This window comes from Bombyx mandarina, chromosome 13, assembly GCF_030267445.1.
Source record: "Bombyx mandarina strain Sakado chromosome 13, ASM3026744v2".
Classification (NCBI taxonomy): Eukaryota; Metazoa; Arthropoda; class Insecta; order Lepidoptera; family Bombycidae; genus Bombyx; species Bombyx mandarina.
The window spans coordinates 12,487,423-12,507,242 of NC_143220.1; the positions used below are offsets into that span (position 1 = coordinate 12,487,423).

The following is a 19,820-nucleotide window of genomic DNA, read 5'->3' on the forward strand; positions in this document are numbered from 1 at the left end:
TAATGAACAGAAATGGAACTTAAATTAAAAAGCTATCGTCGCTGTATAGAGTTTTTGACATAGATTAATAGCTCATATCATTAATTACGGTTTTAAACCAAATAAATATGACCGATTTTGGCCAAACGGTGGAAATTTACTTCCTAGTAGTGCTGGGAAGATTCTGAAAGAAATGTTCAGCGCTTTTGTTTCTTTAAAATTACCAACATATCTTCCACCCCGTCCTCTATGCACCCACTAAGCTGTTTATAAGTCATCATTATTAAATTTTTGCCCTGGAATAAGCATTAGGTTGAGAAAATTAAATTATTGACTCATCTCAAGATGGGTGGCGCATTTACGTTGTGGATGTCTATGGGCTCTAGTAACTACTTAACACCAGGTGGGCTGTGAACTCGTCCATCCTTCTAAGCATTAAAAAAAAACATGGTCCTTTGCGTTCCCACTGGCCCATACCATATATAAGAGGGTATTTTATATCAATGTACATTGATGCTTTTTGCCTTCTCAGGAAAGTGGGTTTCTCTCTCATCAAATAGCAGGAAAAGGCCCTCAATACGGAGTTTCATACTATTTGTTATTGCTTAGATGGGTAACGAGCTGACGGCCCAGCTGTTGTTAAATGGATACAGGAGCCCATATACACAATATAAATGACGCCATCCACCTTGAGACATGAGTTCTAAGGTGTCAGTTTTTATGGAACTTTGGCTATCTGATCCTTCCAACCGAAATGCATTACTTCTTCACGGCAGAAATAGCCGGGGTGGTGGTACCTACCCGTACGGACCCACAAGATGTCCTACCACCAGTTGGTGTTTTTTTTTGGGTATAATAAATAATATATGTTATAAAAGCTTGTAAAGTGGTCATTTACAGCGTAGGTTATTTAAAGTTCAGAAAGGCATATATTATTCGCATATTCCGTTAAACGAATTTGTGGTCAAGCTAACTGAGGGAAAGTTTAGTTCTTAACGAATACGCTTCTCAGGTGTTTATTAGTTGCAAAAAAAAATTGCATGACTTTTATTTATTTATTTTATTTATTTATAAAAAGTACTGCCGCTTCACATACATTTAACATTGAAAATAACTTAAGCTACTTAATTTATGGCCTGATGCATGTGACAATAATGGCGTACATAGCATTAGCAATTCATCGGCTCGAAGAAGGAACACAATAATAAATAAAAAAAAAACCTACTGAAAACATACCTTGAAATTAAAATTCAACAAGTAAAATAGTAATAATTGTTGAAATATTGCGAAGTCTAATAAATAAATGTCATGTCATATCAAAAAGAATGGAACTAAAGAAAGAACGAAAAAGAAAGAAAAAAGAAAAGAAAGAAAGAAAACAAAAGAAAAGAACAAGAAGAAAAGAGAAGAACTGTCTTAATTGTGATGTTTTCAAATTCGCTTAAAATCTTATTGCCTTCACAATTTGTCAGCAGGATTTGTTATGATAATGAACGACGTTGTGGAGTGCAATGAATTTATTAAATAAACGTAAATGTGTCACCGTGTGTAGTAACACAAAGGGGAAACGTGTATTCCCACGGCTTCATCTCGGTCGAGAAGCGCTTCATTGAGATATAAGAGTTCACAATTAGTAGAGTATTGTGTGGGCCGAACGCAGGCACCCCCTGGCGTGTGTCGTTTTTACCCCCTATCACGTTATGAATGAGAAGTTGGGTGTCGCTATCAAAGAGGGGGCGGCATGAAGTGGGGAGCGTGCACGCCGCTAACGCCGTCCGCGACCATTCGCTGGCCGCCCTCTGCCGCGATAGTGTGTACGATTCTCGAATACGGGCGCACCAAACATTCCTCGCGTTCGGGCAAACTTCATAAAAACACATTTTTATTGCAACAACAAATGGGCATCGATAGTGTAAACGATTGAACGTAAACTCGTGATAATGCACAGTGTTCTTTGAGTTTGTTTGCTAAATAGTTTGGAACATTACGTACCGTACAGTTCCGCTCGGCGAAAGGACAGTCGGTGACAGTTGTGTTGTGCGAGTTTTTCTCGAGGGAGTTTCTTGTGCTTTCGCGTCGGAGGCCGTAGTGCTACACCGGCCCCGACATGGAGGTTTATTTCGACATCTCCAATGATCTGAAGGACGTCTGGGAGGCGGACATCGACCCGGTGAGTCGACCTTGCTCATAATCTATAAAAGCGCTTTTTTAGCTAATTCATTAATTGCATCTCTTGTTTAATTGATAAATCTTATCGCGTTATATTATTCTAGTAGATACAATTAATGCGAAGTAAGTAGAACGTAAGAAGTAAACGGATAAAGTTCAGTATTGATAACGCGTGATAACGCATGCGTTTGTGTTCGAGTGTTCGTTGTTTTGAAACCTACCTGCTTTTGCATTCGTAATAATAACATGCCAGAAGTGATTGCACAGGCAGATTCGTGTTTATTAATGTATTTAAATGAAATTAATCAGCATGTCCCGTGGATAAGTTGACTTCAGGGTGCCGTAAAATCGTTCAAAACGCAAATGCCCATCGTTCATTATTAAGTACCTAATAACCGCCGGGCCTTTCCGAATCGTTTTTTTATCTTTTGATTTTTATGTGGATTTCTAATTGGAAATTGTAATCTAGTAAAACTGGTGTAAACTAGTTAGAAACTGTAACCCAACAGATTTCAAACTTAGACTCGTATTTCAACAAAATAAATTTTGTTTTAATAAATAAAAACCAAAAAAAGAATGTAGGTATACACGCTAACATCAAAATGAACTCTATTCTTCAGCATTTCAAAGCAACAGGTCGTGAGACCGCTATTATTAAACAGACCGCTATTTACAACATAAGTTTAAGCGGAAAATTATTTCAGGAAAAAACGTATGTTTTGAGCCAAACAAAATATGCCCAACAATTTTCTTACACGAACTACCTAGCAATTATTGAACTTTTTGTACTTACATGATTAAACGGTTATCCGCCAAGAAACTAATTGAAACTCCATTAGTGAGTAACACTTTCACGGTACTATTATCTCTTGAATGCTGTGTATCTTGTTATAAATAAGCCTGGTGCAAATAGAAGCACCCACGCCTTTCCGTTGCTTTCTAGGTATTCATCAAAATGTACAAATTAATTAATGGCTTCACATTAAAATTTCATTAGTAATTTTTTTCGGGAGGTCTGTTTTGAAAATCTTCGACATGAAAGACTACATGATTGGAGATAACGCTAATAGTACGTACCTACCTACCTACCTACTTTAAATTCTGCCTTTCGTGTGTGTTCATTTTAGCAAAATAAAATTCAAACTACGGAATATGGCAGATTTTTCATGCATTCATTGTTTTATATATCTTAACATTTGTCTTTTGCGGATTCATAAATATTTATTACGCGTTCAGTATTAATATTCATGTAGGTATAAATTATACGGAAATGTGACAAAATTTATTTAGGTATTTCTTTTTTAGTTTTATAAAACCTAAGCCACATTCGTCTATACCTAAATAAAAATTGAAAGATTTTGAAATGTTCATTACGAGGAAATAGTATTGAACTTTTTTAAAAAATCTTTAAAAAAATTACTGGTATTTCTATAGTTTTGCGACGGTCATAGCGAGAAACGTCAAAGGATTCACTAATATTATAATTTAAAAGGTATAACGATATGGTGAAATCTAAAGACCAATAAAATGATGTGGTCATTCAATAGTTCCAACATGAATTCCGTCACCCACCTTGAGACATACGTACTGAGTCTTGGCTCGTGCGAGCTCATGATTCACCATCGGTGGTGATTCGGGAAATAATTCATTTTACGGGATTGATTTTTATTGAATTACGTGCCTCTGAGATTCGAACTTTCTAACTCAAATTACTTATTTACTTAAATTACCGATTACGTCACTGAGTATTATAAATCGGTTCATCTTATCGATTAACTGGTAAAAGTTAAAACAATATAATGATCGTTTATTTAATGTCGGTCAAGCAACGATCGGACCTTGGTTCAATAGAAGCGTTATCACGATTGTTTTGAAAAGAAATGGTCAAAAAACACGCTCTAAATGTTATATACACTGAGTGCATATTTTGTAAATTTAGATGTATATATGAAGTCATTTATCATTGTCAAGTCTTAGAATAAATACGAAGCTCAAAATTATTCTGAATTCTAGGTTGAGTTATAAAATAAGTCAACTCTCCTATTCTATAATGTAAACGAGCTATCGTTCGTAATATTTACTGTTATCATGAAATACTAATGCAAACTTAATGGTGTATTAATGCGGATTACATTCGGTTTTGGTAGGTCAATGGGACCTCTTAATATTCCGGCACCTGTAGCTTTCCGCTTGGGTGCTTAATGGCTGATAACCCGGCTAAATCGTTGAGATGCAATGCGTGAAGTGATTCGTAATGTGCGTCCGTGCCTCCACGTTCGGCCAGGTTGACTGGGCGTACATTTCTTATGATCGCGGCGTACGGTACACTGTGGATCGTCGACCTGGAGCATTGAACTACGAAGTGGCGTGCCGGCGTTTTCATTTATTTATTAATTATATATTTTTTGCCGCCGTTTTTTTCTTCTTCAGCGGTATACATACAAATAAACGGGTTTTATTGGTGTCAGGGCGTATGTGAGAGCCCCACGGATAGACACCAAAATCTTACCTAGTTCTGTCGCAAACCAATCCAAAAAAGAGAGAGGAATCTCTAGTTTCCGATAAACCCCAGATGTGCTTATATATGCTAAGAATAAAATCAATTAAAATAAAGCGTTGATATTTTTTTATTTATAATACATAAAACTCACTCAAAACAAAGTTGAAGAAACAAACATAAATATGGAAAAATTTGTGGTGCGGAAGTGATTTTGAGGATAATTAAATTTCTTTGACATTTTTCTTCAAAGCGGGCCGTTAAATTAATGTTAGCGTCAGTGATTTATTCAATTAACTTAAATACTTAATTAATAAACGATTTAAAAAAAAATGTAGTAGGAATAATTGTAGTTGATCTGTTCTATAAACATTCTTAATAATAATTTGAACGCAAATTTACACAATTTTTAAGTATAGGCACAGAGAATAGTACACACCCAGGGTTGTCAAATAATGTTATATTAAGCATTAACTATTCGTAATATGTATTTCATATGTCAACACAGTATAGGTACGAGAATCTGTAGTAACGGTTGTAAATTCTCAAGAATACGTGTGGAGTTACTAACTAATATAATCTATTAAATCGGCCGTCTGGTGTTGTGGTAAGTGACATGGTCACTACACAAGGGGGTCGCGGGTTCGAATCCCGCCAAGGTAAGATATTTGTATGATAAATATAAATGTCTTTTCCAGGGTTATGGATGTATATTAAATATATGTATGCGTATAATAAAAATCTTACATTTATTTCCGTTATCTGGTACCTGTAACACAAGTTCTTTACGAACTTATCACGGGACCAGTTAACGTGACGTGATTGTTAGTAAATATAATATAAATATAATCTTTTATGCATCTTCCAATTCTCTTTCTTTTTTTTGTCAGTTAAAACCCGTTAAACTAATATACAACGTAAATACTATATAAACCTATATAAACATACTATATAAACATTAAACATGATGATTGCTAAAAAAATTGTCATTTACTGGTCATCTGAATAACTGCACTGTCTTGTGTGGACGCTAAGTGATTACTAATCAGGTTTTCTGAGAATATTCAAATAGGAAAGTAGCTGTACCGATGTATTTCCCTTAGCCAAAAATGTGAGGCGACGTTCGGTACATCCGTTGCTCAATTTCATTACTCAACCATTAGGGATGTCGATATTTTTTAAAAGAATTTCATCCTGTTTCATAATTTGATTTATTGCTTGTTTTTTTTTATCTATTTAAAATTTTTTGTTAACCGAGTTCAAAAAAGGAGGAGGTTCTCAATTCGACTGTATATAAATTTTATCAAGATCTGATAAGTAGTTGTTGAGTTATCCATATTTAAATGCATTTCGGTTTGAAGAGTAGGGCAGAAGCCAATTTTCTTTTTTGTTAAAATTTTCTATTACACAAAATAATCTTCTATTAAGTGTCGCTCATGTTTAAATCCTGTTGATTTGGCAAAGTTCTGTAATACGTTTCATGTGTTGAATGTGTTTACAGTCAGCTTGATGTTAAGTGGTTACCGAATACCACCATAACTAAAGAGTTAAAAAATATGACTAAGATATTCAAAAGTTTGTGGAGATTGTTTTGTTTCTGTACCGGACATTTTAATTAGTGTTTCTGTGTGATAGTCGACTGTTTGTATGTTATCACTCATTATTATAAGAATTTACTGGAAGCCATTAATGTATTCTCTGCACGTGCTTACGTAAAAAAAATTCATTACAACAATAACTGTTCACAAATAACATTCTAATTTGTTGATGACTACAGTATTTATCAACATCTGTAATGCAATTTTCATTCCATAACACGAGACCCTTTTAAATTAAAGTTGCGGCTTACACAGGTGTTTACAAACAACGTGTTGTTTGAATGTTTTATTTCAACGGCAAGCGTCACTTCGAGCGCTTAATTTTTTTTTTTTTTTGCCTACCTAAGCTGATAGCCTTAGGGGCTATTTCAGCGTAATCCTAAAGTTTGTAGGTGAGCTCACGGGGCTCAAACCTGATGGCGTTGCTAACACGAACCCTAGCAAGAGCCGTGCTTCGCAGAATCTACCACCGGATCGGAAACGCGACCCACTGAGAAGATCCGGCGAGAAACTCAGTGGGCTGTGTCTGAGAGTTCGAGAGCTTAATACTTCATACTTAATATTTATAGTAACATGCATTGCATTCTCATATAGAACGAACGAGTTACTATAGTGAAATGTATTGTAAATGAATTTAGTAATAAAAATAAAATTAATCATCATTTATTGCTTTAATTTTAGAAATTTCTTATTTAGAAAAATAAAACATATCGACGCTTGAAAGGGAAACGTGAGTAAGCGAAAATAACTGCTTTGTACATAAATGATAGGCAATAACCATATTCGATGCGCAAAAAATATATATTTCTAGGTCTATTAAAATAATATCAATCCTACAGCTAGATTCGTTAAAATAGAATTTTTTTCAGGTATTTCAACTTTAAATTAGTCTACTGTAAAGTTCACGCATTGTCGCTTAGTCACGTTTGCCTTTCAAGCGTCGATATGTAGTTTAAAAACTAACTTTAGTTAAATAACATTAGTTGTTTTAAAAAAATATATGAAATGCAATTACCAAATTCATTTTTCTTTCATTCTGTTGAAACTGGTCAGGCTATTCGAGTGAAGTTATTAAATTATTACATAGTCATCGATCCTTGATGCGTGTGTAAATTTTGAAGTAAATGTTTTAAAAAAAAAATATTCAAAAATGTTGATGTCGCTGAAAATGACGTTCTAAGATTTTGTTATTTAAAAACAAACATTCACAGATCAAACTAATAAAAAAATGTTAAAAAAAAGTTGTTGTCTTTTAGAAACATTATTATGTAGATTAATAAAATATGGAAAAACGACATAGCCTCAATCATTTTTGCTACTATTATTAGCAAAAAGTAATTATTATCTTAACAAAGTAATAAATAAAAAAAAAGCTTACGTCAAGTATGGTATATAATAAATAAAGATACAAGTATAATAATAATAAACAGTTTCCTATTTTCATCATTCTACAGTATTATAGTAGATTAAAATAATTTGTTAACGGTACATAAGAATACGCTATTAGATATATAGAATAATAATAATAATAGTATAGAAATAGAATGCATAGAAATTTAAATAAAGTATATTAAACTACTTATACCGCGCAAAACAAATAGCAACTTTATGTAAGTAGTGGATAGCAAAAAATATGTGTTATCAACAATAAATATGTAATTACAAGATGACATATAGTCAGAAATTCACGAAACATGACCTTTACTTTCTAGTCGGAACGATGATTCACCTACCAGTGTAATAAAAAAACATTGACACCAAATTAACTATAACAAAATATATAAATTTCAAAATCAACAGCATTTTTTCCCGTTCATATATTTTATGTTCGTCATAATAACGCCATTACCGCCATTAGAGTTACAACGAGAGAACTGGCAACCCTAAAGTGGTACTCAGTCGCGGCCACGTTATAATGGTAATTGAATTTCCTTTCCGGGTACTACTCATTGCTGTGTTGGGTCACGTGGTCACCGCGAGGGCTCAAGGCGCTCTTGAAAGATCGGACAGAACGTGATGTTTACTTTAAAATAAATTACATAATCAAAATCCAATTTTTTTTATTCAACATAAATGAAAGTACATACTTGTTGAACGTCAAAAAGAACTACCGCCAATTCCTGCATAATGTTTCGACTTTATTAAAAGTCGTAAATTTCCGTTCGCTGCATCCTGAGATATATATCTGTGTCATTAACCAGTCGATGATGGCCATAGATGATGATCTCGTATTCACGTTAAAAACAAAAATGTACGTTTAAGAACAGGGCGGTTACTAACTAATAGAAATATTCGGAAGTTTTCTTTCATACAAACTTCATAGCCACACGACACAATATTGCCAATTTTTTATTTAATGGTGGTAGGATCTCTTGGGAGTCCGCACGTGTAGTTACCGCCACTCTGCCTATTTCTGCCGTGAAGCAGTAATGTATTTCGGTTTGAAGGGTGGGGCAACTGTTGTAACTATACTGAGACCTTAGAACTTATATCTCAAGAAGTTGGGTGGCGCATATTCGTTGTAGATGTCTATGGGCTCCATTAACCACTTAACACCAGGTGGGCTGTGAGCTCGTCCAACCATCAATGAATAAAAAAAAAAAAATTCTGTGAAATCTCAAACGTCTTGTCGCTAACGATAAAGACAATCCAGTTAAATTGTATTATGTTAAACAATAATTCATAACGTATTGTCTACGCATTTCTTGCATCTAGGACGCAGTTGTAACAATCTAGGTCGGTGTGACAACTTCTTGACTTACTTTACGTTCCTGTTTTAAATATATTACATAATTTAATAATTAACACGTTGACTGAATGTGAACAACACGCTCTGAAGTAATTATATCGATTTCTCTCTTCGATCTTCTTACTAAGTACCGGAATATCTAGCAGACTTTTGGAAAGACGGATCCGAAGAAACTGAGCATAAATCTATTTTTAAAAGACCTAAAAGACTAAAAAATATATTAATAAACAAGGCAAAGTTGGGCAATCCAGGCTCCTTAGTCAACAGAAATCGACATAATTACTTCAGTGCACTAAGTAAGGCACCACTGACTTGCATGGCAGTGAAAGGGTTAATAAAGAAGCTACATGTTTTATTGCTTAGTATCCTTTACATATTGTAACACAATTTGGACCTGGAAAATTTTGGACGGGTACCTACATAATATTCGCAGCATTGATGTGTTATGTAACACTATTTATTATCGTTACTCAAAATTATTCGACGTGTTCCTTCTATGTTATTAAGGATGAATTACATATGTTACTCTTCAAAGTTTGTTTGGTTTTCCATCTCTTTATACATACTAGTTTAGTTATTACTACTTACGTCCGGTGTACTGATGGTAGGACCTCTTGTGAGTCCGCACGGGTAGGTACCACCGCCCCGCCTATTTCTGCCGTGAAGCAGTAATGCGTTTCGGTTTGAAGGGTGGGGCAGCCGTTGTAACTATACTGAGACCTTAGAACTTATATCTCAAGGTGTGTGGCGCATTTACGTTGTAGATGTCTATGGGTTCCAGTAATCACTTAACACCAGGTGGGCTGTGAACTCGTCCAGTATATCTAGGCTATAAAAAAAAAAGTCCCCGTTAATTACAGGTACAAGTTTAGTTTCCCTTCAGAATCGCGCGGCATTAAAGTCGATTAACACACCGTCTTGTTTGTGTATAAGTAACAATAGGCACGTTGCGTAAATATATGCCGTCTTGTTGCGTCAGCACAGTTCTCAGCTGGAATGGTATCGTTTGGAAAACAACTTATTTGTACAAGTGTAACTCGATGACATTGAATCGCGAATACTTGCACTTTTTATGGACTTTTATTGTCAGAGTAAATATAACATATTATTTCGCGATATAGATGAGACCAATTTTTACTTACTATGCTAACAGTAGTTATTTTTGGTTTTATTGTTGCACCACGGAAATGAGTCGCCTTAAGTGAAATTGTTGACTTTAATTTTTATAAACAAACATGTTTCATAGGTGTGAGAGCGCTATTGTTTATCAACCAGTACACCTACGTGAACTTGTAACACCTTTTCATTTACAATTGTCTGTTCGCACTAAGTTCACGAATTTTATTTGCATTAAACGTAAAATTAGCCGATCAAAAGTCAACTTCAATTTAACCTTCAAAATCGAATTCTAAGAGCATCTGAATATTCATTAAGGAACGCCGTGAAACGTGTGGCATTCTAAATACAAGACTAGGCTTCATATTTATTACCTAGATTATTGGAATTAGACGTTTGTTTTATCAGTATGTACGTAGTTACGTTACGCCGTCTCGAGCAATAAAATATGATAACAATATATTTCCAATAACACGTCGATAAAGCAAGAACCGGTCCGTAATTTGACATTAACGTATTTTTCTAAATTTTTTAAACGTGCCGTGTTTTACTACTTACATATTTTATCTGTATATGCACAGAGTACTAACGAACAGCTACGCGAATAGCAACCAGACTAATCTGTGACGATTGACAACTAATATTTTAATATATTTGGCATTCACTAATGTTCTCCGTTCAAATGTCGTTACGGCTTAAATTTAGTGTTGCTGTGTTTCTTCTCGGCGTTTCGGTGCGGTGGGGAATCAAGATGCAGACGGTTCGCGTGTGAAAGGCGCTCGTTTGCATTCCTCTCACCGACCGCACCGCGAATTTAGAGAGTCGATGTGGCCTGAAGCAATTGTCATTCTTTATTAGCGTCGTCTAGCGGCACATTTGCTATACGGACATGGTTGTTGACACCAACTGAATAAGGACATCGGTAACTATTGAAATAGGCCTTCCGATAGTGACTCAGTCGAGCTGTGAGGGCAATGGTGGTAGGCAACTTTTTTTTCCTAACTATGCTGATAGCCTTGAGAGACTATTTCAGCTTTTTGACGTGTAGGTGAGCTCACGGGGCTCAAACCGGAGTGTTGTTAACACTGACCCTAGCAAAGCAGTGCTTCGCAGAATCTACCACCGGATCGGAAACGCGAACCACTGAAAAGATCCGGCAAGAAACTTTGTGGGCTGTGTCTATGGCTTAATTTACTCGTCGAGCCCTTCGTCGCAAGCGACGGGTCGGCAACGAGATATCGTTATATGTTAGTAGATCGACTTAGAAAAATAAACATCGTATTTAACATAACATTGTTATCGCCTTTACAACGCGATATGAAATAATTAATCGAACCAAATTAACCTAAAACCAACATCGAATTCATTCTCATATAACTAGAAATATTTATTTATTTTTATATATTTAATGTCTAAACGAGCTCACGGCCTACCAGGTGTTCGGTGGATAGCAGAGCGTGTGACATCTGAAACGTAAAAACTGCCACCTACTTTGAAACATGAGTTCTAAGTCTTAGTTTTTACAGTACAACGGCTGCCCCACCCTTCAAACCGAAACGCTTTACTGCTTCACGGTAGAAATATGCAGAGTTATGGTACCTATGTGTGCTGGCTTAGGACTTCTTACCACCAGTAATAACGCAAATTAGAATTTGATGCGAGATTGATTTTTATTGCACGATCCTATTCCTTCACCGTGGGAGTAAATCTTGAACATTTATGAAATATGTTATTCATTACAAAAATTGGTACATGTCTGCGGGATTCGAACGCCGGCACAATCTCATCGCTCGGTACGACTGCACCTGGCCTCTTATCCTTTAGGCCATGACTACTTCAAAACTTTTAGTCGACGATTCATTACAATTATATAAAGATTGCTTTAAACCAAGATAGCGCTAAAACAATTTATTTCCGTATACAGACCGCACGTGATTAGCTCTTATAATAATATGTGAGTGTGAATAAATTGTTCTGAAAAGTTTGCGGCGAGCCTAAAGCTTAGTTGCAGCCTCAGAGCAATTTGTTTTGGAAAGTTGATACACACATCAAAATATTGACTTTCCTTTTTGATTACTAGATAAGTGACAGAGTTTATTACTTTACACGCTGTGATAGGACCAATAATCCCGCGGTTGTGACCTTCCCAACTTCAATGAAAAGTATTTCAGAATGTTCTGTTCAAACTATGTGCTATTGTATACAATAACACGTCTTATTGTATTATCACTTCGCTTAGTATGTAGGCATTCGTCGAAACGTTTGGTGGATAGCAAGCAGTCGAAGCGTTTAAATTTACAAGTATAGTAATAAATTCTCGGTAAAACGCTTATGACGTATTAAATTTGTAAACACGTTTTGGCCGGCTGTGAGACTTTTGAGGAAACAGCAAATCCGAAATCTATATTTAGTTGTTGTTTGAATTCACAGTGACCGGTAATGTTGCTTGCAGCTTATATGGTAATGAATTTATTACTGGTGAGATCCCGCACGTATTGTCACCACTTCCGGATAATCGCTAAATCTAAGAACTTTTGTAGAGCGGAACTCTGTTCATTTTACAACATATGAAAGTAGATTACATTTAAAAACGCAGCGTGAACTGATTCACAATAATTATATACATCTGCATAGTTATTTTTTTTTTTTAGCTTAGATAGATGAACGAGCTCACAGCCCACCTGGTGTTAAGTGCTTACTGGAGCCCATAGACATCTACAACATAAATACGCCACCTATCTTGAGATATAAGTTCTAAGATCTCAGTATAGTTACAACGGCTGCTCAACCCTTTAAACCGAAACGCCCGATCCGATAGTTAATTTATTCGCGAATCAGCTGCTCTTGAGTTGTTAGGTCTTCTTCGGAGGCGCTCGGGCAGCTGATAGCAAATCCCACCCCTCCTGGCTGAGCCTTTGCTCGCCCACCAGTCCTGGTGAAAATGGAAACTGTCCTGGTGAAACTGGAAAGGCCTTCGAGCCACTAGTAATCCTTCAATCATAAAAAAAATCGAAACGCATTACTGCTTCACCGCAGAAATAGGCGGGGTGGTGGGACCTACCCGTGCGGATTCACAAGAGGTCCTACCACCAGTAATGCTTTCTCTAAACATTACGTTACATTTAAAAACGGTGTTCAATTGTTATCAAATAACGTGTTGATACTACGTTGATACTGGGTAGAGTACGAGAGACCTACTTGAGATAAATATTTAGTACGATCGGTTTGTCGAGAATTTTATCACTTTTAGTCATTCTTTCACGGACCGGTGTCAATCATTTACTACGTAACGAGAGATTTCCTCGCTGTCAATTATTAAGGTTATTATTTCTTTCTATTCTTTTCTACTTCTTACAAAACATAAATGATGTAATAACGTTTTTCTATTATCCTTGACTGCAAGTACTTCAAAGTATTTTTAACCTCTAACAGAAGCTGTGTTTATTATTCAAATTACATACTTTGTTTGGTTTGTAGATAGTAAGATTTATTGTTGCATTCATATTACAGTGGAACTATTTCATAATTATATTATTATATGTAAATGCATTAAAAAAATTACCTTAAAACCATTTGCGCGGCTCATAAGTGATATGAGCGAAATTATTCGAAAATCAATCAATCTGTTCAAATTTTATAGATGTATATTTTTGTCTTTTTTTAGCGTCGTTTTTTTCGTTTCCAGTTTTAAATCACAATGTTTTTATTTCAAAAAGCATTTATGCCATATTTATAGTAGTAGACCCTTGATAGTAAATGTAGGTTTACGGACCAATGCTCCGCGGCAAAATAAATTTCGCCGTAAGGTCGAAGTCTCTTTTGTATTGTAATCGTGTCTATCCTCCTCATCATTTATGTCATCCTTTTTCATGTAGCTTCCTGCCACGGATACCTTTAAAATTGATCCTAAACTCGTCTGTCCTCAATATAAAACAATCCTAATTGCCAATAAACGGCTTATCATTTACTTCAAGACGGTCGGAAAACTAAAAGTCGAATCAAACGACAAAATTATTTACACACCTCTACAGACCTTGTTGCTAAAAGTAATCCGCTACATAAGAAATATTTAAATGAATAGCTCCTCTATCCACTTTATTGTTTTAGATAATGAATAATCTTATCTGTATCGGTGTATTTTACTTTAATAAGACAAATAAATTAGTGAAAAGAAAGCTTCCGTATTTCTAATGAAATACGGAAGCTTAATACGGAAGGCTAATGCCTTCTTTGTGTGTTATGCTTTTGTTTCTATCGAATTGTATTAAAATACGTAAGGAAGTTTACTAGCGCTTCTGGGGTATCTATAAAGTGCTTGTAGAAGGTACGACTATGTCTCTCTAAGGGCGCACTCACTTCTTCAGTCAGAATTTCGACAAATTGACGAAAGCTACTTACATTAATGCAAGTATTTATCATACACCCAGCTTAGAGTGTGTGGATTATTATATAACAAACAAAGGAAATGCTTTGAAAAAAATTGAGAGATCTTTGATTTCTGAACGTATCGCTATCTCTCTCGCACGCTCGTAATTTAATGACGGTGACGTTATAAATCAGAATACTTGAATCTACCACGCCAAAACCATTTTCATAGGGCTTCGAGCTGCTAATTTGTGAATGTTTTATATACTTGATAACATTACATTTTGATTAAACCAACTGAACCCTCCCTATTAAGTTATATATAAGTAATGTTAGATAACATAAGTAGAGTTATACTTTTGATAAGGTCCTTTGAAATAGATTACGTTTGCGCCCGGTCTGCGACCTTAATTAATTTGCTATTGATCACCCTCCCACTTCCAATTGGAGGGTTAATTGAAGCAGCCATTTATATATATATACATATACATAGATCATCATAAATTCAGCGGAAATGTGTTCTTTCCCCGAGGCTTTCGAGTCGTGAAAATTAAAAATAAATATTACTCTTAATTTCAATGGATTCCATTTCCGGGCACCATGGTATTTTTAATTTTGAACTCTAGTAACATTATTTTTCTTGAGGAATATAAGATTTTTTAAATAATCTCTTTTAATATCAATAGTATTTGTTGCTAAGCTGTTATCAGTGACTACTAGTGGCCGATAATTATGTGTAATTATTATGAGAACAAAGTTAATTACGTAACATTAACTATTTTTATTTATATCTAAGTAAGACAGTAGGCGAATAAATCACGGTCGCAAATTATTAATAATAAAGATAAGTCTTATAATAATTTGTCGGACTTTTCATAACTATTTCTAATCATTTACTGTACAATTTTACGCGCTTGGGCATAGGAGCTAGAGTCCCAGCTGAATTTTACTGATCATTGGGCTCATTATGAGTTGGAGATGATACCGCAATAAAATTCGGCTTAAGTTGCGCCGTGAATATTCGCCTCGTTGTGTCTTTGTACCTCAGTGACCGTTTGACAACAGACGCTAAGTGAACTTTTCCATCCTTATTTATCCTATTATGGTAGGCAGCGGCTTGGCTCTGCCCATGGCATGGCATTGCTGACGTCCATGAGCGACGGTGACCACTTACCATCAGGTGGGCCGTGTGCTCGTCTGCCTACAAAGGCAATAAAAAATAAGAAATATCATACATATAAAGTCGCTAGTATGTTTGTTACTTGTTCAATAGCTATAGAAATCTCAAAAACACAGCGTATAATTTTGATTAAAATAAATTACTTTCTGTAATGGCAAATTATTTGAGTAACGTAGCGTGCATTTGGCTTCACCAATACGGTAATGGGTTCATGGGCTCGCGATTTTACGTACGGACGGATCAACAAGCCGTATGTTGTTAAATAGGCCAGAGAGTGGCACAAGTAAGTATTTATCACGGGTAAATGAAACTTGCTTCATTCTTTCTGAATTAAAAAAATAATGCAGGTAGACAGAAGGTCGGGAGACAATACAAGAATACGCGCTACAGACTTTCAAGACTGACATGTCACGTGATAGACGGGGAATACCTTGGTTTCAATAAACGGAAATTCCACTCGACCGCAAAACTTCTAAGGAAAAAACCTAATGTTTTAAATTAAAGTATTATCTATATCTGTTTGACGTCTGAATAAAGGCTTTTATTATTATTATTATCTATATATTCATACGTGAAGCAAAAACTTTGTACCCCTTTTTACGAAAATTGCGCTAACGGAGGAGTATAAAATTTCCACCACTTATAGAGAATATAGTGAAGAGGTGCAAATGGTATATATTTTTTTAAATTATGCATTAATAATACATTAAATCAATACAAAAAAAACATTACACACTCTACCATGTATTTGACACACACACACATGTGTATACACTATGTTTATTGTCAAACTTTTCTTGCTTATAGTCTGGTCAAATTGAGAATAGGTAATGTTTATTTGTCTATAGTGTATAGTCTTGATGAAATCTGTGAGTATAGAAGTATAAGCGTCTGTGATAATAGAATCATAATAGTGTACAAATTTATAATCTAAATTAATTATAGTCGAATTTCGACTACTTTTTTTTTTTTTTTTTTTTTTTTTTTTTTTTTTTTTTTTTTTTTTTTTTTTTTATGATTGTAGGATTACTGGTGGCCCGGAGGCCTTTCCAGTTTCACCAGGACAGGTGGGCGAGCAAAGGCTCAGCCAGGAGGGGTGGGATTTGCTAACAGCTACCCGAGCGCCTCCGAAGGAGACCTAACAACTCAAGAGTAGCTGCTTCGCGAATGAATCTACTACCGGATCGGAATCGCGACCCGCTGAGAAGATCCGGCGAGAAACTCAGCGAGCTGATTCATGGGTTAGGTTGCACGGCGAACTCTTTGTCGAGTTCGACGAGTACGGTTACCGAGGTCCCTAAGCCTGCTCCTAGAGCTGAAGGCGTCTAGTGCAAACGTTATTGGATCTGAGGGATCCGTAAGGACGTGTCTAGGGCGTCGACGGTGACTGGCTCCTGCATGATCAGGATTCGGGGAGTAGTCAGCGGCGGCTACGATAAGGCGATTATCATGTCGCATAGCCTTATCGAAGTACCGTTCCGACGCTGACTTCATGTATTTCTGGATAGATTCGAGGCCCAGGTCGTCGTGTAGGTCAACGTTCCTCACGAACCACGGAGCTCCGACGGCTAACCTGCAAAAGCGGGATTGTAGAGATTGAAGGGTGTCTATGTGTGTGCGGGCCGCGTGAGCGAACACCACACTCGCGTAAGTCATGACGGGCCTTATGCAAGTTTTGTAAAGTGTCACCTTGTTCCGAAGGGACATTTTACTCCGCTTACAGATCATGGGGTAGAGTCTACCGAGAATAAACGCGGCACGGTCACGGACTGATTTTATATGCGGGCGGAATGTCATCGATGCATCCAGGGTAACGCCCAGGTACTTGACCTTCCTGGCCCAGGGTATGGATTGACTAAAGAGAGTAATCGGGGGTGTGAGATTCCTCCTCCTAATACGGGAGGAAATCCGTGTGGAGCTTCCCCTCTGAAATAGCACCGCAGTACTTTTCGCTGGGTTGATGTCTATGCGCCATTTTCGGAACCACTGTCCTAGGGCTAGGGCTGCGCTCTGAAGCTTCTTCGCGATTAGGGACTTGTTTCTACTGGAATAGTAAACAGTCGTGTCGTCGGCGAATAAAGCTAAATGGGTCGGCGGCGACCGGGGAATATCGTTAACGAATAAGCTAAATAGGAGGGGTGAGAGGACAGAGCCTTGCGGGACTCCAGCTGTGAGAGGTCGTGGGGAGGAGCGGGTTCCCTCGACTCGATATCGAAAAGAGCGGTTCGACAAGAAGTCCCGTATGATGAGCACGAGACTATCCGGCACGCCCATGTTGAATAGTTTGAAAATCAAACCGTTGTGCCAGACTTTGTCGAACGCTCTTGCGACGTCGAAGAAGAGAGCTCCCGTGTATAACGGTTTTGGTCGATTAAGCCCCACAAGAATGTGCTCCGTGAGGCGGTGCACCTGTTGAACGCATGAGTGATTTGTACGGAATCCGAGTTGTTCATCGATGAGAATGCCCTTGGATGAGACGAAGTCTCTGAGGCGTTTGTAGAGCAGACGCTCATACAGTTTGCCTAAAGACATGAGGAGGCTAATCGGGCGGTAGCTCGTCGGATGATTTTTTGGTTTACCGGGTTTATGTATGCCGATAACGTCCGCTTCTTTCCACACCGCGGGAAAGATACAGTTCGCCATAGCGGCATTGAAAATAGATGCCAACATCACGATGAGATTTCGACTACTGTGGGACCACTAGTTCATATTAAAAAGCAAACACTCTTGACATTTACAACAGTAAAATTGAATAACTTTCACGCGGTAACTTCCTGTTCCGTTCTGACAGATCACGCTCGCGTCGCCGCGCTCGATCGAACTCATCGACTCTTGTACATTTGCAATTTAAATAAAAGTAAAAGAAATAAAAAAAAACATTCACGGATTTTAACTTTAATAATGGAATTTTAGTTTAGTGAGTTCTTCAAAAGAATATCAATCGCTTTTTTTCCGTAACGAAATGACAATTTTTTTTTGTTTTTTTTTTCCCTATCTGTGCTGATAGTCTTGAGAGGCTATTTCAGCTTCACCCTAACGTGTGTAGGTGAGCTCACGGGGCTCAAACCGGAGTGTTGCTAGCACTGACCTTAGCAAGAGCAGGGCTGTATCTATGGGTTAATTCGCTCGTCGAGCCCTTCGTCACAAGCGACGGGTTCGACGAGGACGGTGACCGGCGCTTGTAGTGCCTAAAAGCACCGTTAATGGATCGGGGGGATCCGTAATGACGTGCTTTGGGCAACGTCGACGGTTTACCATTCGGTCTACAGGATCGAGTATGTAGTATCCAGCGGCCACGACAAGAGGGCTCTCATGTCGTGCCGCCTTCTCAAAGTGATACAAACGTTCAGGGTTGCCAGTTATTAGGAAGTGTCAACGATATATGGGGTCGCCACACATTGCATAAATAAATATTGATATACCTACAGCCATTAACTTCTCGTTGACATCTTTGAATTGTGATAAAGAGTAAGGAGAAACAATTTTTTTATATCTGTTATGTTATCTAGTTACTACAACATTGTTATGTGCTTCATACTTACATAATATATATGTTAATTTGAATAATATCAAATTAATTCTTAGGATTGTTGTTGTAGCTTTTGACCTTTTCCACTTTATCTTATTAATATAGTTATGTATGTTGACTCAATTAAAACATTATAATATATTTTTTTAAACATACAGTAAAACAATATTTAGCAGTAAAACAGTATGTATTACATTTGTCAAAGTAACTAAATCTTAATATTGGACAATTCATGCACTGCTCATAAGCAGCTTTAATTTTTAAAACTGTAGCGTTAATGTTTCAAAAATAGTGTGGCTTAAAATCCCAAATCCCTTTGCCAAATATTTTTTTCTACAAATACTTCCTGCGGCCAAATTTCTCATTGCTATAAATATGCCATTTAAAAAAATGTCCGAATGCTTGGCAAATACTGTTACACCATGTAAACACATGTTATGCATCCATCCAAAGCAATCATATTTAATTTATAATTAATTACGTTTTTTTTTTTTTTTTTTTATTTTTTTTTATTGCTTAGATGGGTGGACGAGCTCACAGCCCACCTGGTGTTAAGTGGTTACTGGAGCCCACAGACATCCACAACGTAAATGCGCCACCCACCCTGAGATACAAGTTCTAAAGTTTCCCGTATAGTT

The 19,820-nt window shown here is 36.7% G+C and overlaps 1 protein-coding gene across 1 annotated transcript in view; it reads left to right on the top strand.

The window, feature by feature from the left end:
* Positions 1–1,521: 1,521 nt before the first annotated feature.
* CrebA (Cyclic-AMP response element binding protein A) overlaps positions 1,522–19,820 on the top strand; it is a 140,311-nt gene continuing 122,012 nt past the window's right edge. The window contains exon 1 of the mRNA XM_089732238.1: positions 1,522–2,149. Coding sequence (XP_089588364.1) covers positions 2,087–2,149 — 63 coding nt within the window. The 5' untranslated portion in view covers positions 1,522–2,086. The remainder of the gene's footprint in view (positions 2,150–19,820) is intronic.